Source organism: Idiotropiscis lumnitzeri, chromosome 1 (genome assembly GCF_059441095.1).
Source record: "Idiotropiscis lumnitzeri isolate Australia: NSW breed Sydney's pygmy pipehorse chromosome 1, RoL_Ilum_1.0, whole genome shotgun sequence".
Taxonomy (NCBI): domain Eukaryota; kingdom Metazoa; phylum Chordata; class Actinopteri; order Syngnathiformes; family Syngnathidae; genus Idiotropiscis; species Idiotropiscis lumnitzeri.
The window spans coordinates 27,923,527-27,947,535 of NC_142391.1; the positions used below are offsets into that span (position 1 = coordinate 27,923,527).

At 41.8% G+C, this 24,009-nt stretch overlaps 2 protein-coding genes across 4 annotated transcripts; one reads left to right on the forward strand and one right to left on the reverse strand.

Annotated features, from left to right (window-relative positions):
* Positions 1-460: 460 nt before the first annotated feature.
* Positions 461-16,759, reverse strand: lrrc8ab (leucine rich repeat containing 8 VRAC subunit Ab). Of its 3 annotated transcripts, none has more exons than XM_088293121.1 (4): positions 16,608-16,759; positions 15,624-15,749; positions 3,593-5,711; positions 461-3,132 (listed from the first exon to the last, which is right to left on the reverse strand). In XM_088293121.1, the coding sequence occupies exons 3-4, from the start codon at positions 5,702-5,704 to the stop codon at positions 2,857-2,859; spliced, it is 2,388 nt and encodes a 795-aa protein (XP_088149247.1). In that variant the 5' UTR covers positions 5,705-5,711; positions 15,624-15,749; positions 16,608-16,759; the 3' UTR covers positions 461-2,856. The 3 variants fall into 3 exon arrangements, with proteins under 3 accessions (XP_088149247.1, XP_088149238.1, XP_088149258.1); XM_088293112.1 differs by lacking the exon at positions 16,608-16,759 and adding an exon at positions 16,255-16,417; XM_088293132.1 differs by lacking the exons at positions 15,624-15,749; positions 16,608-16,759 and adding an exon at positions 15,039-15,265.
* Positions 16,101-23,189, forward strand: hscb (HscB mitochondrial iron-sulfur cluster cochaperone). The gene is made up of 6 exons (XM_088293143.1): positions 16,101-16,871; positions 19,391-19,487; positions 21,679-21,768; positions 21,867-22,011; positions 22,766-22,813; positions 22,974-23,189. Exons 1-6 carry the CDS (start codon positions 16,507-16,509, stop codon positions 23,066-23,068), a joined length of 840 nt encoding a protein of 279 aa, XP_088149269.1. The 5' UTR covers positions 16,101-16,506; the 3' UTR covers positions 23,069-23,189.
* The last annotated feature ends 820 nt before the right edge of the window (positions 23,190-24,009 follow it).

The window sequence follows — 24,009 nt, forward strand, 5'->3', positions numbered from 1 at the left end:
TTTTTTCTATGGAAGCATTTTCTATCTTAGCCTAAGTTTTGTAAGCAAGTGTGCGTGTGTGTGAGAGTATATTTGGAATACAGTTAAAGTGCAAACCTGTAAATTAAACTGTCGGCTCGAAGTATACAACTAGAATACTACTCGTATATTGAATGCGTATACTTATACTTTTAAAATCTTAAGTGTTCCAGTTTAGTATGAAAAACGTATTGAATTAGTATACCTTTAGTAAACTGCAAGTACATAGTCGAGAGCAATTTTTATATACGTATACTTATACTCGAGTATACGTTATGAAGTAAACTTCGTGTATACTACCTTTCTTAAGGGATTACATGGGTACCATCCAGTTTGCAGCAAAATATGGGTGCAGCAATCCTCTTAGGTTAGTGTATTGTTACCCTGCCTAGAACTATCTAGGAAATGAATGATGGCATCAATTAAATATTTCAGTCATTAGACAAGTCACGTTTTTTTATTTGCAAAAGATTTTTTATTTGATTGATTTTTCATTTCACACACCCATGACTCTCTCATTACCAAAACAATTATATTAGGAAATATCTAAACTTAAGTTTGCAAAGTAATAACAGTAACACACTATTTAATCATTAAAAAGGAGCATATACTCTACATCACAACGGTTCTCATTCAACTTTCCAGTTAGCTCGGATTGATTAATGATCAATGCATTACAAAACATTTACAATAAAAGACACAAATGTTTTTCCCTTTCAGCTGTGATAATTTGGAGGCAAGTAGTCTTCCACATTAGCTTTAGTACGTGGTCAAGTGTACTAAGTATTAGACTCGCAATAAAAAACAAAAACTGCAACAGTACACAAACTGGAGTGAACTGGGGTTAAGGCAAGTGGCCTGCACACGCAGGTGATAAAATAGAATCCCACCGCCTCATCATTTAATTTTTTTGGGGGTGATTGCTATCGTTTTTAATTGACAAAAATTACATCAGCTCCTGTTTATCAACATAATTGTGCGTATCAGAACATCTGCGAGGAAGCCAGCAGATTTACACAACAGTGACAAAACTCACCATTATATGTGCGTTTTCTACAATGTGTTCAGTGGGTTGGGTTAGGTGGACCTTAGTAAGTCAGCATGTTTTTTTGTGTTACTTTGCAACATAGACATTATTTGACAATATACCCCATAAACCTATACTCCTATTAGGATTTAGACGAGGCGTGGGGGAAGTTCCTCACATCGGCGGCCATTTGATTTGTATAAAGTCCTTCACTTCTGGAAAAACAAATCTGAGCTTTGTTTTTAGAATTCCATGGTGGGCTGCCCTTGATCAAATACTGGTAGGTCACATTCCCCAGCCCACATCTACACCAAGCAAGCCATTACCGCACATTATAGTCATTCAGAGGACTCTCTGACATGCACTCAAACACATTTCCTCATATATTAATCAATTTAGATCACACCTTTCACTCATATTTTTTCTTAATATTTTTACAGTATATGCTTACAGGTCTGGAATTCAGTACTAGAACGGGCAAAAAACAAACAAAGTAAATCCGGGTGATGGAGCTGGCACAAAATATTCACTTTCAAACCTAAATGATTGTCAAAGTGACAGTGTACTTGTACTTTGTATGGTTGTAAATATATGCAACATATAACATGATATAATGAGTCCTTTGAAAAATTGACTCGTCAAGGAATCCAACACTAAATCCGCTGGTTTGGATACAATGACTTAATACAAAACGAAGACCATGCAGGGTCACCATGGCATCTCAGTGGCTTGATGACACAACGACACGTTTAAGAATGTCCTCTTTCGTGCTTAAGAATTATTGAAGAGAAAAAAAAAACGCTCAGTATAGTTGGCCTATCATTTTGCATACTTAAAGGTCTCCACCATCATTGAGATGCATAAAATGTAAACAAACATCACAATGGCACTGCTTCTCCAAATTTCCCTTTGGGATCAATAAAGTGTTCTCGTATTATTGCTAAATAGCCTGATGAGCGGGTCAGAGTGCATGTCCAAAAATCAGTTGGGAAGCTAAGTACTAAAAAAACAAAAACTGTTCCAAACTGGTGAACACACGCCCTTTCGTATTGGCTGTACATGACGCTATCCCATCTCGGGGTTGGAGCGGTCGCTTCTGTGACTGGCCTCCCAGGTAGCGAGAATCTTCATACTCGCGGCAACTAGGGATGTAAAGATTCACTCAAGCCCGATTCAATTTGATTTTCACTTCCCAATTTCGACTTGATATATATATATTTTTAATTGCTACCATGATCCTCGTCTTTTCCAATCTAATCCATTTTTAATGTATAAGGAACTGAAATCATATGAATAAAATTGGGGAAATGCACTCTGTCAAAGAAAACAAAAATCATCTCAAGAGCTCAAAACGCAACACGCGCTGTGTGGTCGTGACTTAGCACATGTGCTGCTTATGAGGATATAAAAAAAACTGTATTTTGGTTTTTGATACTCTTGAGTTAGCATACCACAAGAGGACATTGCGTGCAATGCTCCATCAAATGCACGCGGTAGCCTGTGCATGCTAACTATAGCTAACTTTCAGACACAACAGTCCCTATCGTAAATTATATCGGGCATTAGGCGCTACGTGCTTCCTTTTTAAGGTGCTCATTCATCACCGCTGTGCTGCTATGAAAGAGAGGTTTTACATCGTATTAAGTGATTGTGCGTATGCAGCTTGTCTACAGCACAGACGAGAAAAGGGCTCTGGTTAACATGGCGTTACGAATCATTTTATTTATTTCATTATATTGATGCATATTTTGAGCAGTTTATATCGCAATTAAATCGATTTTGATGACTCTTTACATCCCTAACTGCTACGTTCAAATCTGCTCTTTGTCCGTCCTCCACAACTGTTCTTTGACTTCCGTGGGTAAAGTGTTGAAGAGGTCCTCTTCCACAATGAGACCAGTTCTCTTTAGCTGCCGACACTCCGCCAGTTCCACGGGCAGACACTCCAGACGGTTGCCTCTCAGCTCGAGTTGCGTCAGTCCGGTCAGCTCGCCGAAGCGTGACGGCAGAGACTGCAGGCAGTTGTTGCCCAGGTTCAATGTGCGCAGTTTCTTGCACTGGAACAGCTCATTGGGCAGACTCTCGATCTGCATGTCAAGAGGGTTGATGGGGTGGGGTGTGGATGAAAGCGGAAAACATTACAATTTGATGGTAAAACCAGAAAAAGTGTGGCTCTAGACCAATTGTTTGTGACAAAAGAAAGCCTTCATGTTAAATTTAATGCCAGTTTTACTGCAGGTAAAAGTTGAATGATTGGATCTGCTATGTAACTAGCGTAACAACTCCCAATGATTTAATAAAACGATAGCGGTATGGTATAGTATGGGAATGCAGCTGTATTAAAAATGGAACTTGCTTTAATTTCTCAAGTACCAAAAAAAAACGTTTTTTGTTTTAACAATATTTAGCACTTTGTTCCAATTTAACTGATAAAACTCCAGAATAACACCCAAGAGAACAGACCGCGGAACCGATTATATTACTTTGGGACCCTGTTCAATCAAAATGAAAATACTGAATGGTAGAAAGAAGCAGGGTTATACTCACTCTATTGGCAGTCACAGCAAGGTACTGAAGGTTCTGCAGGGATCCAATGTCAGCGGGGATATTGGTTAAGTTGTTATGGCTCAGGTCCAGAAAGCGAAGCTTGCGACAATAAAACAACTGGCCGGGAATCTTCTCAATCTTATTTCTGTTCAGGTACAGTTTCTCTAAATTGATCAACGTGCCAATCTGAATGGGAATGTAGGCAATCTGATTATACCAGAGTTTAAGGCAGACCAGCCTGTGCAGGTGCTGGAAACTGATGATCTCCTCGATAGTCTTCAGGTTGTTGTCCTTCAAATCAATCTCTTGTAAATTGTGCAAGCTGAAGATGGAGTGTGGTATGCGCTCGAGATCGCAGCGGATCAGCTCCAGTTCGGTCAGGTTGACCATTTTCTTCAGGCTGTTGAGCACCATCAGCTTGGTGCCTTCGTTATTGACGGAGAGCTTCTGGAGGTGCATGCCAACGTCGGTCACCACCTGAGGCAGCTTGGTGAGATTGCTCTTTAAACGAAGAACCTTGAGCCTTTTGAGCTCCCTTAGCCCATCGATGACGATGTAGCGGTTGTTCTCAGCGCTGAGATTCCCGGTTAGATGAAGCTCACTGAGATTCTTCAAACTATAAATCCATAAAGGAATCTCTTTGATATCTGTGAATTTAATGTGCAGGGACTTCAAATTCTCCCGCAGAAACGCCAAAGCCGGAGCTTCAATTTTTGCCGGGGTGTGGTAAAGCCACATCTCTCGCAGGTTGACGAGCTGAGCAATTATCGGCGGGATGGTCACATCCGGTATGAGCTCCAGTTTGAGAACCTCCAGCTCCATCAAGTCAAATACTGTGTCTGGAATGCCACTTAGCATGAAAAGGTGCAGCTCCAGCTTCTCTTGAGAGTTCTTTGTTATCCTCTGCCTGAGCTTGTCCAGTGTCCACTCATTATTGAGGTTGAGCTGCCTCAGTTTGTTTTCGCTCACTTCTGAGAGGAACACAGCAAAGCGCTTGGAGTATAGCGGGTCATACTGATCTATCATATGCAACATGAACGCAAAGTCGTTCTTAACGTCGGGTATGTCGCTGTAGCTGCTCTCTTCTCGTATGGACTCGAAGGAATACTTCTTGAGAGAGCGCCGCAACATCCAGCACAGCGTATACATGCAGATGAAGCCATAGACGACTACTAAGCTGATGTAAAAACAGGCCAAGATCTTAAATAGTGTCGCCAATGGATGAGCACAGCGATAGATGCTGTAACCAGTCAGACTCTCGATATCAACATTACAGTCCACGCTGAACTTAATATCATTCACATAATACCCTGTATAGCAGATTATCAAAATGAATTTGATGACCTTGATAATAGTCTGACGGATGTACAGCCTGTACACAATGTCTCCTTCTTCCACATGTATTCGGAACTTCTTGACTTTTTCAAAGAGAGCTTTGGCCTGTTCACCTTCCTTCTTATCCAAAACTCCCGTCTCCGTTCGATCGACTATGCCCTGCTCGAGGCGCGTCTTTGTTCTCTGGAGCATAGGAATACTGGCTTCCACGTCTTCACTGATGACGGACTCCTTGTGCTCCATCGAGCCGTTCATTTTCATTGGTTTGGGATCACTTTCTTCAACCACCGTCTCAGATAGAGCCCTAGTGGTCCACGGCGAGTCGAAACACTTCAGTAAAATGGACACAAAGTGCTCTAGCTTGGAGCTAGTGCGGGGAAATTTAAACCAAAAGTTGCTACAGGCTAAGAAAATAAGGGTATGGAGTAACACCAGGTAGGGGAAATACTTGGCAAACCAGTGCAATCTAGTCTCGTAGCACACAGCGTCTACATAGTTATACTGGTGGCGGTCCAAATCATACTGGATTCCTTTGGGCTCCCATGAAAAATGTGAGGTGAATGAGGAATTCAAGTTCTTCTTGCAGGTCTGATCGACCACCCACTTGCAAGGCAAGCAGATCATCTTGTCCTGGGTGACTTGCAGAGTCCCCCCAAACACAGAGATCATGAGCATAACGATGGAAATGTAGTCCGTGAACACGTCCCACCATGGTTTCAGGATGCGGTAGGCTGGCTGTGTGTCCACAAAGTACCGCAGTTCAGTGATGGGGATCATGGTTTATCTGTGAGAAAAAAGCACAGAGTTGAGCAAACAAGTACAACGAGAATGAGATGCCCGATTGCGCTTGTTCCATACAAGTTCCGTACTTACTATGTTCTCTGAAATGAACTGTGGACGTGACAGTATTTCTAGGCTATATTTCACATTTCTGTAAAACCTTGATAAAAATGAGTCACACTATGTGATCAACGGGGAACCACGGCTTGAAGAATGTGTGAAAATAAGATTCCGGATTTTTCTGACAAAGCGTTTGTTCATAGACTTTACTATTATGGATATGGTGCTTTGGTTTTAATAGCTCTAATTAATCTCTGAAATGGGGTGCTATAATGCATGTGGGCTTTTAAGACAAAGCTCATCAGTCAATTAAATCTGAAGCGCAATTTTGGGGTCTTCTTATAGTCTTTCCATCATTTGGATTATCATAAATCAGAAGAAAACTATCTATAAAATTATAGCAGAGATGGAATTAATAAGGGCGGCACGGTGGATAACTGGTTAGTACGATGGCATCATAGTGCATAGGTCAGGGGATTGATTCCGATGGTCCGGCCTTCCTGTGTGGAGTTTGCATGTTCTCCCCGTGCCTGTGTGGGTTTCCTCCGGCTACTCCGGTTTCCTCCCACATTAAAAAAAAAAAAACATGCATGACTGGTTGATTGGATACTCTAAATTGCCCCGAGGTATGAATGTGAGCGCGAATGGTTGTTCGTCTATGTGTGCCCTGCGATCGGCTGACAACCAGTTCAGGGTGTCCCCCACCTACTGCCCGAAACCAGCTGGGATAGACCCCAGCACCCCCAACGACACTTGTGAGGAGAAGCGGTACAGATAATGGATGGATGGATGGAATTAATAAGAAATCAGGTAGTGGTAGGGCATATATTATATCTAAAGAGAAAATAAACAATTGAGGGATTAAATGTTAATTTTTAAGTATACTGGTATATATATTAGGAGTAATCTCCAAAAAGGAGGGGGGGTTCAATACGGCAATGCATCATTGCACATTCATCCATAAAGTTAACCGAGGCATCTCTGAAAGCTGCTCCTTGTGTGTGTAACAAGTTGAAATATTAAAGTATAAATAAAAAATGTATTATTTGCAATACGATAGGAATTTAAATATTAATTTTGTCTTTTGAATATTTCCATGCTTTTCACATTAGTGACGCTGTCGATCTGGGTTCTCCTATAGTTTGTAATAAAAACAATCTGAGATCGATTATGTCTGTATGCACCTAGCAGGCGGCCGTTGGAGACTTTCCTCATCCTAGTAAAGTCTACTGAGGAAACAACACACAACACTGTTGTGATTATTTCACCCTGTTTCAGGGTGTAACATTTTGGAGGCACTGCTGGGATTGCTGTTCAGATGTGCGGTGTCCACGACCAGTTCGCTGAATTCTGAACAAGCTAAATCCTTCAAACCACAACCCATGTAGATTGCAGGGGAAAATCGTTGCTGCTGAGGAGACCTGGAGACCGGTGGGTCACTTTCCTGTCAACTGAGGCCAATTAGAGATCATCAGAGGAAAAGGATAACCTTCCAGTTCAGCGTCTACTCCTGTCCAGCTAACTGATTTCCTGCACTGTCAGCATGATGGAGCAGCTACAAGAAGAGGTACTGGGAATGTTGCATATACTGACCAAAGATGATCTTCTGGAAATATGTGATTTTCTCAACATATCTGGAAATGTGAGACGAAAAACACGTATATCATTGGTCACTCACATTATGAATCATCTTGAAAGAGATGAACTAGAGGAGCTCGAGGATGAAGGCATGTCCCAATTATTGTTATTGAAGGACAAGATTTCACAATTGAAGTGTGGCATTAATAATGACGTAGTGCAAACTTCACAAGGCCCAGGTATAGGAGCTGAGAGAGAGACAGCAGGACTAAAAACTACAAGCGAGCAACAAAGATCGGAAGTCGAGCGGACAGTTAAGGATGTTTTGCCCCAAAACACCCCAGGTCCTCAAATGAACATTCCGCCCTTAGCCAACATTCAACCCCAGCTAAGTTCACTCTGGCGCAAAGACTTCAAAATTTCAGGTCAAATAGGTGATCCGGGTCAGAGAGATAAACTGACATTCTCCAGTCTTGCCTATCAGATTGAGAATGGACTGAACAGAGGATACTCTGAGATTGAAATAGTTGATGCTGTTATAAGAGCTATATCCCCGGTTTGCAGCTACGCAGCTACTTGGAGGGAAAAATTAACTTAACCCTCCCCACTCTTAGATGCATTCTGCGTTCTCATTTTCAAGAAAGAAGTGCTTCAGAGCTTTACAAGCAGTTCGCTTCCGAAGTACAAAATATTAGAGAGACTCCTCAAAGCTTCCTAATGCGAGTTTTGGACCTCAGGCAGAAAGTACTATTTGCATCCCAAGAGTCAGGATCAGGGCTTCAGTACGATCCAGGGTCAGTTCAGCGTATGTGTCTACACACAATACTCACTGGTCTCCTGAATGACAGTATCAGGATTGATATGCAGCCCCTCTTGCAAGATACTGAGACTTCAGATGAGCTTTTATTAGAGAGGCTCAATGTGGCATGCGCTAATGAGACGGAAAGGAAAAATAAAAAGAAGTTTAGCACCCCACAGACAGCGACACATGTAAGCTTGGTCCAATCAGAAGACCCACCAGCTGCAAAGTGCCCTGTGAAGGAAGTTAAACCAAAAGTATCTCCTGAAGTGTTAGCAGAATTAGCTGAACTTAAGAAAGGTGTTGCATCTCTTCAGGCCCTTAGTACAGAGTTAGCCCAGATTAAGGAGACACTACAACAGCCCATGTTTCAGCCACAGTCCTATGTCTCGCCTTCAGTTAGAGGACTCCAGCCACCCATGGCACAACAACAGTATTACCACAGCCAGTCCCCCGCCGCCGCCCAAATGCAGGTCCAACAGGCCCCCCATTGGGACAACAACCACCATGTTTACGCTCCAAGGAGATGTTTTGCCTGCCAGCAAGCAGGGCCTGATGTATGATGTACACACTGCTACCGATGCGGAAGTGGAGGACATTTCCAAGCTGGATGTAAAAAAAAGAGGCGCCAGACCACCAAGCGGGGCCCCTTTAAACGGTTAGTGGTTACCCCTGAGGGACGAGTGTTAACCATGAACTGCAAAAAGTCCCAAATATGTGCGAATTGTGACAGTGGAGGTTCATTGGAAGAGCTAAAACGATGTTCATCCTGCAAAGAGACATTTTATTGCTCTAAAGTGTGCCAAAGAAAACACTGGGCCAAACATAAGCAAGATTGTACTTACCTAAAAACTGGCAACAACAATGAGAAAACCTCTAACAAAGACAAAAGTGCCCTCTATTTGCCACCCCTTGTCTCAATGGGTCACCGCCGTAAAGTCACCTCCCTAGTTGGAAGACATTGTCTTGTGAAATTAGAATTAGAATTAGAAATCCCTTTATTGTCATTGTACTCAAGTGTGCAACGAGATTAGAGGGCTCCCCTCTCCAGTGCAATACAACAATAATACAGACAAATATATAAATTATATAAATAAATAATAATAATACAAATGTTATCTAAATGGTCACCAACTCCAAGCATTATGGGACACAGGCTCCCAGGTGTCAATTATTGATGAAAGATGGAAAGAAAACTTTGCGCCAGAAGCAAAACTGAGAGATGTTGTGGAAATTTTAGACTCACCAGAGGATCTGACATTGACTGCAGCAAATGGAACTGGAATGCCTTACCTGGGATGGATTAGGACAACGTTTCGTCTAACCTCAGAAGCAGACCAGATAAAACAACTGACCATCCCAATGCTTGTGACAAGGGGCTGCCCCTTGTCTCATCCCATTATTGGATTTAATGTCATTGAACATATCTTGACACATACTGAAAAGAACAAACAGTATGTCACTGTGAGGAGAGCCTTCCCAAGTCTAAAAAGAAACAAAGTGAGAGCTTTCATACAGGCTGTTAGTGTAGAGAAGGTTGACGAATATGCAGTGAAAACAAAGAAAGATAAAGTTTCCGTACCAAGACACACCTGCATTTCTATCACTTGTCGAGTGGCTACTCATCCTTCTAAGGAAGACCCGACTATGCTTTTCCAGCCTGATGTGAATCCCCAGTGGACAGATGGTCTTGAATTTAATGACACCCTGGTCACTGTCCCAAAAGGTGTTTTCCCAGTCATTACACTTGATGTCTCTAACCCCACTGACCATGACATTTGGTTGCCCGGGCGCTCAGTAATTGGCACAGTACATACCATCATGACTGTATTTCCCGCTGAGATTTTTGAACAAACTGCTACACCAGCTACGGTGAGCCACACCAGCATTCATGGACTATTGAATGCAGGAGAGCAGTGGGATCCCCCTGTAGATCTCAGCCACCTGACAGGAGATCAGCAGCAGGTAGTCAGGGAAGAGTGTCAATCTTTTTCAAGGTCAGATAATGACATTGGCTGTATTGACAGACTGCAAATGACTATCTCGCTCAAAGATCCTGGGCCAGTCAAACATACATACATGTCAGTGCCCCGGCCACTGTACCAAGAGATGAAGGATTACCTCCATGACCTGATAGCGCAGGGCTGGGTCAGGAAGTCGAACTCTTCATATTCCTCTCCGGTCGTGTGCGTCAGAAAAAAGGATGGCACCCTACGCTTGTGCATAGACTATAGAGGCCTAAATCAAAAGACGCGTCCCGATCGCCAGCCAATCCCCCGAGTTCAAGACATCATGGATGGGCTGGGTGGTAACTGCTGGTTCTCTCTCTTTGACCAGGGAAAAGCTTACCATCAAGGATTTATGTCTGAAGAAAGTAGACCACTGACTGCTTTTGTTACCCCATGGGGGCTTTATGAGTGGATTCACATCCCTTTTGGCCTCATGAATGCCCCAGCAGCATTCCAGCGTTGCATGGAGGACTGTCTGGAAGGACTTCGGGATAACATATGCATCCCTTATTTGGATGACACACTGGTTTTCAGTAAGACCTTTGAAGACCATGTGGCCAACGTGAGACAAGTGCTCAAGCGACTCAGAGAATATGGCATAAAACTCAAACCCGAGATCCGCTATTTGGGCCGTATAGTCTCTGCAGATGGTAGTAGAGTTGACCCAGCTGATTTTGAAGCTGTTCGATCATTAAAGGACATCAAGCCCCACACTGTTGGCCAGCTAAGGAAGATTCTTGGTCTCCTCACTTACTACTGTCAAAGATTTCGCTAGAAAAGCTAGTTGTCTGTATGATCTTCTGAAAGCAGACCCCACTAATGCCCAAGGAAAAACAGGCAAAACAAAGAAAGCTAGCCATGTAGTGCCCTCAAATAAGCCAATCATGTGGACTGACCAGCACCAGCAGGCACTTGAACATCTAATTGATTTTCTGCTTCACCCACCAGTGTTGGGTTTCCCAGATTTCACTCAACCATTCATACTCCACACCGATGCTTCACACGAAGGTTTGGGTGCAGTACTGTGTCAAAGACAAGATGGTAAGCTTCGAGTCATTGCCTATGGCTCCCGCACATTGACTGCAGCTGAGAAGAACTATCACTACCATGCAGGCAAGCTGGAGTTTTTAGCATTAAAATGGGCAATCACTGACAAATTTTGTGACTATTTGTTGTATGCTCCAACATTCACTGTATATAGTGACAACAACCCGCTCACATATATCTTGTCTACCGCAAAGCTGAATGCCACCACTTCCAGGTGGGTCGCAGAGTTGGCTGATTTTCACTTCACGATAAAGTACCGGCCAGGGCAAGAAAATGGTGATGCAGATGCTTTGTCAAGGATGCCGTTAAATGTGGAGTCTCTGATGGAGGAATGTTCAGTGGAGCTGCCACCTGATGCCGTCATTGCCATTATCCAAGCAGTTGAGGTACAAGAAATGTCTTTTTCAACCCTACCTTTCCCACCGATTTGTCTCTCAGTCTCAGTTGCAGATGAGGCAGCAACAGAATCAGTCAGTCCCATACCAAAGGAACACCTAAAGAAAGCACAAGAATCTGACCCATTCATCCGTCCTGTGCTACATTCTAAACTGTCCGGTTGTAAACCATTAACTGAGGAGCTAAAGTCACTCGACCCAAAAACAAAATGCCTATTCAGAGAGTGGGCCAAGTTGTTGATAGACAAGGAAGGAATTTTGTACAGAATCACCACAGCTCGAAAACAACTAGTTCTTCCTGAACAATACAAAGGAAAGGTACTGACGGAACTGCACAATAACATGGGACATCAAGGTGTCGACCGTACCGTATCACTGGTGCGAGACCGCTTCTTCTGGCCATATATGCAGTCTGACATCGAGCATTATGTGACGAAAACGTGTTCCTGTCTCAAACAGAAAAAGCCGTGCTGTGAACCGAAAGCCCCATTGACAAATATTGTGACAACACAGCCTTTTGAACTGGTGTGTATCGATTTCCTCCATCTTGATCGATACACAGGAGGATATGAATATATCCTTGTGATTGTAGACCACTTCACACGTTTTGTCCAAGCATACGCCACTACCTCCAAGTCAGGAAGGACTGCTGCAGATTTCATCTTTAATGACTTTGCCCTGAAGTTTGGTTACCCCTCTCTTATCCACCATGATCAAGGGGGGGAATTTGAAAATCAGTTGTTTGAGCAACTGAAGAAACTCATTGGCATGGCTGGATCCAGGACAACACTCTATCACCCGATGGGAAATGGTCAGGTGGAACGCATGAACAGAACATTGTTGCAAATGCTTCGAACGCTGACTGAGACGCAGAAATCAAACTGGAAGGATTCTCTGAACAAGCTTGTGTATGCTTACAACTGTACCCGTTGTGATGTGACAGGCTACTCCCCATTTTACCTCCTATTTGGGAGATCGCCGAGGCTTCCAGTCGACTTGCTCTTTGGACTGTGCACAGAGTCAGATACAAATGGCCAACGAGACTACGTGGAGAAATGGAGACGAGGTATGGAGGAGGCATATGCCATTGCAAATGAGAGCGCCCAGAAAGCAACAGAACGGAGTAAAAGTCTATATAATGCAACGGCCAGGAGTTCAACGCTCAACCCTGGGGAACGTGTTTTAATTAAAAACCTGACTCCAAGGGGAGGCCCCGGAAAACTCTGCGATTACTGGGAGAATACAATCCACACAGTGGTGAGACAAATGGGATCCGACCTACCAATCTATGAAGTGAAGCCAGAGAAAGGTAAAGGCCGTTATAGAATTCTACACCAAAATTTGCTCATGTTCTGTGACTATTTACCTTTTGAGACACAACCAGAAGTATGTCAAGGGAGCAAAAGGATACGGAAAGACAGACATAATTCTGGGTCTCCACCCCTTATGTATGGACACCAACAAGCATGAACTTATAGGAGGGACATGTTGAACGGAACTATGGACTGTTATGGACTGATAGGGACTGTTTTACCATTTTCGGCCAGTGGACATGAACTGTGAGGATTGGACGCCAATTGTATTTGATCTGTGACCATTTGAACTTTGTCATTTGACACTTGTTTGAGTATCAGCTCAGAGAAGGGGATTTCCGTCGTTAGGTTGAAGAAAAAAAAAACTGTATGTAACGATTGACAAGGAGAAAAGTTGTATAGATGTGTTGATGTCGGCACGACTTTTATTTTGCAGGGGAGAGTGTAACAAGTTGAAATATTAAAGTATAAATAAAAAATGTATTATTTGTAATACGATAGGAATTTAAATATTAATTTTGTCTTTTGAATATTTCCATGCTTTTCACATTAGTGACGCTGTCGATCTGGGTTCTCCTATAGTTTGTAATAAAAACAATCTGAGATCGATTATTTTTGTCTGTATGCACCTAGCAGGCGGCCGTTGGAGACTTTCCTCATTCTAGTAAAGTCGATTGAGGAAACAACACACAACACTGTTGTGATTACTTCACCCTGTTTCAAGGTGTAACATGTGCAGTAGGCATACATTGCGACCAGGTGTGCTGCTAACAGTAGATCAACAAAACATTTTTGCTTTTGAGAATTATAAAAATATAATTTTGAGGATACATATTTTTCCATGAAAATGTAAAATATCGGTATATGTAGCACCTCAAAGGCCCTGTATTAAAGGGTTGCTGGAAATACCCAGCCCTAATATACATATTTTTGAATGCCATATTAAATTCCTAAGCTATTCAATTTTTATCCCACGGTCAAACACCCAAAAAAAAGAAAAACAAAGTTTACATAGTGTAATAATAGTGTTGTTTTTGTAGTATTGAATATGGCCTTGTTTTTTTTAATACAAAGGTATTATTGTGTTATGTGGTACAAATTGATTATAACCCCCGATGAGAGAGTGGAACGCCTAATATTTGCAATTTTGCCTATTCTCGTAGATTATTTTGAAACGTATCCTCTGTTATTTGCGTAAAATTCTGCTTTTTCGTGATTTTCTGTAATGTAGCAAACAGTCATGTTTTTTCTTGGCAAAATACTGTTTGCAACTCGTATGTCATTTATTCTATCTAAATCTAGTAGGAGATGTGTTAGATTTGTGATTGACAATCAACGGAGCTGGATCCTGGAAATGTCTGCTTTAGTTCATGATGGTTTTGCAAAACTTGGACAAATGCAACTTCGAAATCTGTGTCATCCGTAACAACAACTAAGCTAGACTTCACGAAAGCTACAATATCTCCGACAGCAAGGGCTACTGACAGCAGATTTTTGCGCTAACTTAGGCCCCCCCCAGAAACGTCAGCACTATAAATGTCATTCTTGCACTTTTCTGTGCATTCAAATGTTCATTGTTTTACGCTGGACTGCACTGTTTAAGTAATTCTCGCCGTAAGCTTTTACAACACTGTAACGTTTAAAGTTCAGTAATTTGTTTTGATGTGTTTAAGCATTTGGAAAGTGTTTAGTTTCTGACAAAAATGGGCCTCAAATGTAAAAAAAAAAAGTAAAGTTTTATTGAATTTATTGTGGTCAATCTTTACACATGAACTTCTTGAATGTGACTTTTAGTACACACTTGCACTGTTTCATTAAAGTTGAAAGTATTTAAAGAGTGTTTATTGTTTTCATGCATTGCAGTGGAAAGATGTTACAGAAAGCATAGCCTGCAGTTAGGAAAGATTTTATGATGGTGCTCGTTTAACTCTGAAGGATGTAATTCAATTTAAATTCTGTCATCATTTTGAAACAAATCATAGAGGCTGAACTCGAAATAAAAAGTCATGCACAACAACAATTAGTGGTGACTTGTGATGTGCAAAACAACCACACACAGATGATGCAGTATATCATTTAACAAACAGACGATTATTCACGCGCATTACAAAAAAAATGTATTCTACTTACACATCTGTAAATCGCAATAAGCTCACCCGTTTGCAGTGAACAACATTCCACGTCAGCTCTTTTGCCGATGTTGTCCATCAGTGTTTTCAATCAGCCCGTGGCTTGGCGTGTGTGCAGCACACCCAGCAAGGGACTCCTCTAAAGATGATGTTCCGTTTTGGGATGTTTAACCCAAACAACGCGACGGCCTGAGGAGCCACCTCTCTCGCTAACTCTCTATTCTTAGCCATTTCCGTTAATAATACCCAGAGTATTGTCTGTGGGAGCCTTGAGAAGCACCTCCCTCGACCTTCAGCAGGAGAGATCCTGTTTACCTTATAGAAAGTGCTGTCTCCAACCAGTTGCCTCTCCGGGATACTCTACTGTCACCTTTCCCTCACCTCGCCAACACACCTACACTCAGACAATAAGAGGCAGGCGCTGGCAGTCATCGCGGGCGTCTACTTTGTTCGGAAACGATAAAGTCAGGGACACCAAGTCTGCGTCAGGGGCCAAAAAGCAAATTTATACTGGCTCAACTTCAGAGCTCCCCTTTTTTTCCCTACTAACATCACATGCCTGTGTATGTACAATCGTGGAACTTACCGGTTTCACTGTGTTATCTGGGCTCCAGTGCCTGTTGCTGTTGGTGACAGATGAGCCGTTTTCTGTGAGTCCATGAGCGTTCATGGACCATCGCCACAATCACTGCCATTAGCTTTTATGTGAAACCTATATTTAAAAATGAGATTACAAAAAAACAACAACACACACACAAACTGATTTAGTGCATCTCTCAGTCTGTGACATTGACGTACACGTGGTACAAAAATTCTGAGAAAGTAAAATTCACCGACGCTTGAGTGTAAGCATGTGATTAATATTAATTAGAAGTTGGACTCAGAAACCATCCAACATCGGTAACATTAGCACGAACGAGCTTTATCAAAAAATTGTTTACTTTACTAGAAGACATTTCTTGAAGAATAAGGGGTTTAGATTGACAAAATAGGCAGGATTTTTTTTTCTGACATTGTCCATGTGAATATAATATGCGGTCTACTTCAGCGCACTAGCCCATGGGTGCTGTTAGCCAGCAAGCTACCGAGCTACATGTTTACCACCCGGCTCTTTGTGTCATCTGGGCTCGAACTTCAATAGGGGGAAAACGCCGTGGCTAATATGTCAAGCGGGGCGACGACAGGTTGTGAGAAAACATCTTGAAGCGTCGACTTACTGTGTTTGAATGCCGGCGTTTAAATCCACAATCAATGAAGGAGCGTATATTTGCCCTTAAAGCTAATAGCAATAGCCGCAGTTTTCGGAGCTCAATCCAGACGCTTCAATCAGCATCCGTCACCGCCTACCGATAGGTGGCAGTGTGTTGCATTTTACTAAACGTAGAAGAAGACCCCACTTCCTGATGATGCTTCAGTGTTTGTTTATAGTTACAAAACAGCTTCAAATAGGGTCTTTCTAAAACTCCCAAATGGTGTCATTGAACATTTTGCGAACGGTAGGCTCATTCCGGACGCGGCCACTCACAAGCCGGCTCATGACGAGTCAACCGGTCGCTTTCAAAGCTGTTACCTGTCCTGCAAGCCGGTTGGTTGTAGAGTTGGCAAAGGACACATGGAGCAGCAAGACGACCATCAGAGCCTTTGGAATGGAAAGAGAGTTAACGTGCTGCTTCTGTAGCCTCACGACAATTAGGAGTTGCAGTACGTGTAGTGTTCAAATTAACTGCTGGAAGTGTAAAGAACCTTTTGACAAAAAACCTACATTCTTCTGCTCGTCCTGTAAAGTAGTCCAGCCTCCTCATGAGGGAGTGTCCTTCTTCAACATCATGGACTGGTGAGCATCTTGAAACTTTCCTGTCATACATAATCAATGGATAGATACAGACTCGAGCGGGGTTGGACAACAAGATACACACACAATACAAGAGGGAAGACGCAAATTTTCAATCAGAAATCCCTTTATTGTCATTGTACAGTGTTCCACGAGATTAGAGAGCTCTCCTCTCCAGTGCAATACAACAATTAAATATATAAATTAGATAAATAAAAGAATAAATAATGAGATGGAAAATATGAAATTGGATAAATAAAGTGTGTGTGTGTGTGTGAGAGTTCAGAATGGAGATGGCTCTCGGAAGAAACTGTTTTTCAGTCTATTAGTCTTTGATTTGATGCGCCTGTAGCGCCTGCCAGAGGGCAACAGGTCGAACAGGTGTGAGTTCGGGTGAGTATTGTCTTTGACGATATTGAGAGCTCTGCTGAAGCACCGGGTGGTGAAGATGTCCGACAGGGAGGGGAGAGGCCAGCCTATAATCCTCTGCACCGTTTTGACTGTCCTCTGGAGCCTCACTCGGTCTGCCTCAGTGCAGCCGCTGTACCAGGTGGAGACACAGTAGGTCAGCAGGCTCTCGATGGACGAGTGGTCGAAGGCCAGCAGCAGCTTCCTGTCCAGGTTGAATTTCCTGAGGACCCTCAGGAAGTGCAGACGCTGGTGGACCTTCTTTACCACTGCTGTGGTGTTGTGTGTCCAGGAGAGGTCATCGGAGATCTGTACTCCCAGGAACTTGAATGTGTGGACCCTCTCCACACACACGCCTTTGATGTAGAGGGGGGTGGCACAGTCTTGTTCCTCTGAAAGTCGATGACGATCTCCTTTGTTTTTGCAAAGTTGCAGTCTGTTGTCCTCACACCAAGCCGTTATTCTCTGGACCTCCTCCCTCTCGGCTGTCTCGTCACCTTTCGAGATCAGACCGACCACACGCATATGCACAGACATAAAAATACAATACAAAAAGCAGCGGTTACCACCCTAGAGGTTCTTTAACAAAAGCCATAACTTGGTAGCATTCAAAATAATTAAGCTGTCTCTTAAGTTGTACAGGTGAGACGAGGCAAAATATTTGTCTCTGGGATGCACATACCTCAAGGCAAAGTTTCCAACATGTAGCTAAATATCTGCTTTTGTGACATAATAAATGGGCACCATGCCTCGTGGCAATAATCAGCACGATTGACTGAGATTTCCTTCCACCAGGTTCTTGTCATAGGAAACAAATTATGAACATGATTCCGCTCATTGTCTCTTTCTCAGTGGCATTTTTTCTTGCTTATTTTTTTGTTTCCATACCTTGCTTATATTGCTATATCACTATTAACTTTTGTGGGGTTCAGTGTGTCACAAATTTTTCATTGTACTTATTAAGTGTCCTACCCCCCAAAAAATTCCTAATTTTAAAAGCAATTATCTTGAATACCACAAAGTATAGTTCATTGCAACGGAACAATTTATAGGTGTTAAACGTAATAAGTCTATTCTGGGATGGATTTATTAAGTGTTCAGTATGTGCAGCACTTCTGAAGAGGCACAAGTCAAGTCGGTGGTTTGCATTGAAGGCAGGCTGCACAGTCTTAGGTGACTGTGTGTGAGTATATTCCAAGACGCAAAATGACTTGTCTTTGGGACTGAGCGGTATGGCTCAACCTGAAAACGGAACTAAATTAAAACATTAATTAAAATTTCTTGAGCTTTTTCTACATTCTATAAATAATAGCCCAAAAATGATTTCATAATTTTTTTTGACAACCTTTACTTATACCTCCAATTCTTTGCTATATTGCAGGATTTTGCAGTGATTTTTTTCCCCACCAGAACTTATTGCAGACAGACTGTATGAGGTTTGGGAGTACTCCACATTTAATAAAAAAAAGCTTAAGTGCAATGTGCCTTTTGCAAAGTACTCTTTTCTTGGCTTACACAACAATAGTCAACATTGTTAGCTCATTGAATATAGCCTACCACCGCTAGTTTGACCAAATTCTAACCATAACAGGTGGTTAGAATAGAGGGTGCGCTTTCAATCGCTTTATTAAACAAATGGTAACAAAAATTACAGTTAACATACAAACATTCTAAGCCGACTTGATGATGGCATCAACTGTTGCCGTCACTTTACAGACGCTAAAGCCATTCAACAACCAGCCGATTGCACATCCTCCCTAATTCACTTCCATGTCGCTCGACATGCAAAAGGCAGGTACACGTTTAATGGCACAGATACTACAGTATAGAAAGAGAGGATGGGGACTCCAAAAGTGGTCACAAATTATACCTACACCTCACATGCATATACAGTATTTACAATAAATAAATTAAATGCTTAGTAGCTACTTTGTGTATTTTGTCTATTGCGTGGGTAACCCTAGCGGCAAACGGGGGATAACTGTTCATCACACTGTTCCTGGCATACAGATCTACCGTACTGCATGACTAAGCAGCTCAGCACGACAGGTGAAAGAATAATCTCCTCAGCAAATAATTAAATGATAATGTGCGTGACCTTTCTCCCCCTACAGTGAGGACACATTTGCACTGGACACGCACAAACTGCAGAAAAGATACTTGCAGCTCCAACGCTCCCTACATCCAGACAACTTCAGCCAGAAATCTGCGGTAGGCAGGGGTTTGTAAGTGGATAACCGCCCAGGAGCATGGTCCGTGAGTGCTCTGCCGCTTCCCGTACTGTACAGCCCTCAACATACATGACAGTTTCCTCGTGAACACAATAGCACATTTTTGAATCATTATGATGATTATTCTCTTGGGGTTGATTATTCCTTTTTTTATTTACCATCGAAAATGTTGCTTTTGAAGTGAAACTCAAGGTTTTCTGACAGATGTGTTAAGGTGTAATCATTCATGCTGAGCACCGAATGTAGTATGCTGGTTTTATTTGTTGTTTTTAAAATGGCCAAGGGCAATTAGATAACGTTTAAGGAAAGTAAAGGTAGTGTGGTTAATGTTGTTATTAAACATTCGTCTGACATTTCTTATCTATCTCTAGATAAGACAAAATACTGGTGTTTTCTATTGTGGTTGTAGTTTATAATTATTGGATTGCATCAATTGTCCTCAGATTTGGTTTCCATTTTCCACTTTTACATATGGTAAAAAGTAACCATTAGGGTTCTACTGATATATATTTTTTAGGCCGATGCTAATTTATGGCAGAAAAAAAATGCAGATTATTGATTAATCGGCCTATCAATAAAAAACATTTATAATGCATCAAATACATTTTCCCACCAATGCATTTCACTTTGCGTTAATTGTATGCAGATTTAGACTATTCTTGGGCTGGACTGTTTATTATGTCTTGACAATTCCGTGCTTATGTCAAAATGGCATCACAAATCAAGATGGCGGTCAAATCGGTGAAAACAAACTCTCCGCACAACAACTTCTGGGCATGAGTTTCTGCGAGCTTTATGTACTAATCACAGGCAAAAACAAGACAAAATGGTTGATTTTCACCCACTGAGGCGTATTCCATTGTAGGTATTATAAAGGTGCTCGGAATTGTCCATCAACAATCAACCACCACAGTGAACTAAGTTGAAGTGAGTGTTAAATTGAATGATTATTTTTTTATTTATTTTTTTAACAAAAGGGTAATTAGTCGTCCCGCCTCTCCCCCAAAGCCAGCTGAGATACGCTCAGGCTTACCTGCGATCCTTGCGAGGATAAGTGGGTAAGAAAATGGATGGATGGTAAACAAATGACCAATTGTGACCTTGTTGAACATTAAAAGGAAATTGCTTGACTGAAGCGTAATAGCCATTGTGAGCAACGAGTGTGTGAGGAGTGTGTTGCTCTTCTTGCGTACAATACACACGGAGCCTGAAGTCCCAATCTGCAAAGACGAGGAGGCTTCTATGTTTTCTTGACGCAGAGCCTGTGTTTTGGGTATTTTATTCATATGCCCCTCCGGCCATTTTTTTTTAAATTAGACATCTTCCAGCCTCGGGGGTTTGCATCACATATAGAAAGGCCGTTACTTATACAAGGCAGCCATCTACTGCATTGGTTGTTATTACAAACACAGCTCAACAATGACTGGCCCAATGGTGAGTCTATTGATTTTCACAAAGAGCTGACAGGCTGCATACACCTTCGTAGTACACTCACACGTCAACATTTTTTTCCCCCACATTTTCCATTTTGTGTTAGGAAAATAACCTGTGAATAGCTTTATCGCTTCATTTGTAAAGAGACCACTAATTGTCAGACGCTACAAAACTGGGTGGAAAACGAAGTTGAATTTGAATAAGAAGAATTCCTTTTAAGGTTTTGCTGCTTGGAACGTAACCAAAATCCACCAATCCGTTTTCTACAGCGCTTGACCTTATTATCGTCACGGGTGAACTGGAGCCGATCCCAGCTGACTTTCAGGAAGACGTAGCGTGTACCCTGGACTGGTTGCCAGCCAATAATAGGGCATATAAAGACGAGCTATTATACATCCACAATCACATTCATCCTAAGAAATCCACCGTAAGTGCCAAAAACAGGTCCTCACCTTCCTAAAATAATGGCCTTAGTCATTTATTTTCCAGAATACATGAAAAAGTTAACAAAATACTGATTAGTTAACATTTATTAATAATTTCATTCAAGGGGTAAAATTGAATGATCTGTCTATCTAACTTTAGCAGAGGTGACCAGCATTTAGATAAGGGGATGTTTAGGCAAAAAAATGTAATAAAATGATGCTAACAGCTACATTTTAGCTTTACAGGTTGCGCTGTAAATGGTTTACGGGTTACAAAAAGAGTCAAATCTAGCAGAAAATGTTCTTTTGCAGGAAGAACAGGAGTATTCTGAACATCAGTCAGCGCTTGTCAACAAAGCCTACAAGACTCTGCTGAAGCCTTTGAGTCGCGGCCTTTATATGGTGAGCTCAAACTCCCCTGACTCACGTCGTCTGTCTCAAAGATGCGGCATGTCACCATGTCATGCATAACGGCGTGTCGCCATCGTCTTGCGTTCCAGCTGGAGCTGAAGGGCATGCGCATCGACGAAGGCACGGATTCCGGGGCGGATGCGGAGTTTCTATTGGAGCTGATGGAGATCAATGAAACCCTCGAACAGGCACAGACTCCAGAAGAAGCTGATGCCATCAGCCAAGACATGAAATGTAAACATATTACTTCACGTGCGCTCAGTTTATTATGTGTCTCACGCAGATGTAATCTTTGATTCGCAGTTAAGTAAAGGTAACACTTGTAACCTGCGCTCTTGAACACAATGCGCTCTTCTCGACTTCTAGTGTACACTTTTATAGAGGACTGTAGTGTGGTTATTGGGAAGGGGCCTTGTACCACCCTACATTACAAATTGAGCCAGTAGCTTTTCTGGATTTGGAATGATAGGCAGGACAAATGTTTAACTTCAATAATATGACAATTTTGAGTGACTTTATTATTGTGAAAAAAGTACTCGCACTTATTGTTGGCTTTTTGTTCAGCGGGTTTGTGCCGTCCTTGAATGGCCTCTTCTTTAGTCAAGGGAGCCCTTTTGCACTTCAAAAAAATATATACTATGCGGTTATTTTGTTTTCTTCAAAGCCTTTGTTGCTGGGTTAGCATAATGAATCTTATGTGGATGTTTTGAGAACTTAATCATCACAAATGAAATATATTAAAAGGACGCTTGATTGACGTTAACATTGGCACTTAAATAATAGGTTTGCATGTAAAAATTACATCAGTACTAAAATGTTCACAACAAATTGCACTTCCTTTTGAGGAGCTTGAAGTGTTTTTTTTCCCCTTTCACAAAATTGACTTTGTTGTACTTCCCGCATTCACAGACACCCACTGATGCAACGAGACGGTCCTTTTTATGAACATGTGCACTTGCTGAACTTGTCGCATGCTCCTCACTTGCAGGGAAACTGAAAGGCTTGACAGTGAAGATAGACGGCGCCCTGCGCGCAGGTGAGACATCAAGACGTCCCTTTGAAACGTCTTCTACATTCCTCCCACTCATTGCGTGCTAGTTTTGTAATCTATTCCAAAGCTTTGTCGCTCAATGAGTCATCAGTTGTACCTCTTTTTGTGCTCCGTCTTGTCTTTATTATTTATTTTTTCCTGGCAGGAGAGCTCCATGCTGCCAAGGCACTGCTTGCCCAAATGAAATACTTCTCAAATATTGAAGAAAAAGCCAAGGAAAAACTTTCTGGATTCATGTAATTTTGCTTCCCTCGACACACTGGTATTATTGTGACACTTTGAAAAGTTTTGTACAGAGGCATCATGATGACTTTGCATTATAAATATGGAAGAACATTAAACTAAACTGCCTTTCATTTGAGCATCACTTAATTTATTTCATCAGTGTTTTTACTTAATTGCTCCTCGACGTTCACAATCAATGAAGCCTTCGCTTGATTGTTCGCTCGTCATCTGCAACACAAATGTCAGAGAGACAAAACCTTCAGACTCTTGGTTTTTATTACATTTTACCTCAGAATTAAAGCATGCTACAAAGATTACTCCAAGATAACAAAAAAGAAAAATTAGGTGAATGAAATAGCGAATCAAGAGGTTAAAATAAAGTGGCTCCTCTCCTTGCTTGCCTCACCACATAATTTCTTTCTGCCTTAAAGGCAACCGAAAAGGGAAATAGAAAGACATATTCTACATATATATCCTACGATATTTTATACTATATGAAATGTTGCACCTTTTAAACTGATCCACGCACACATTTGAAGTACAATTAATTATGCTGCTAACCTATTACTCATGGTTAACATCAATATTTCAACCAGTGAATATTGTAAAAAGAAAAAAAAAAAGCTTTTTTTCGATCACAATAAACATGAATCATATTTCATGCACGCATGAATTCACTTCATTTATATTTAGGCTTCAACAGCAACCTTACCCCTCATTAAATATGAACGCTATTTGTTTTTCATCTCATTGCAATTCTCCTTGGCGTCGTCACACGTTTCTCAACAACAGGAAAGAATATTCAGTACCGCAGGTTTCCTTTAGGTGGAGACATTACACCTGTGCAGCCGCAGCTCTTGGTACATGTTGTACAGACTTGATATGAGACCAATAGGAAGTCCTTTATTGCGGCAGACAACCTCTTGAATAATTCATGGCTGCCTCCTATTTGGCAT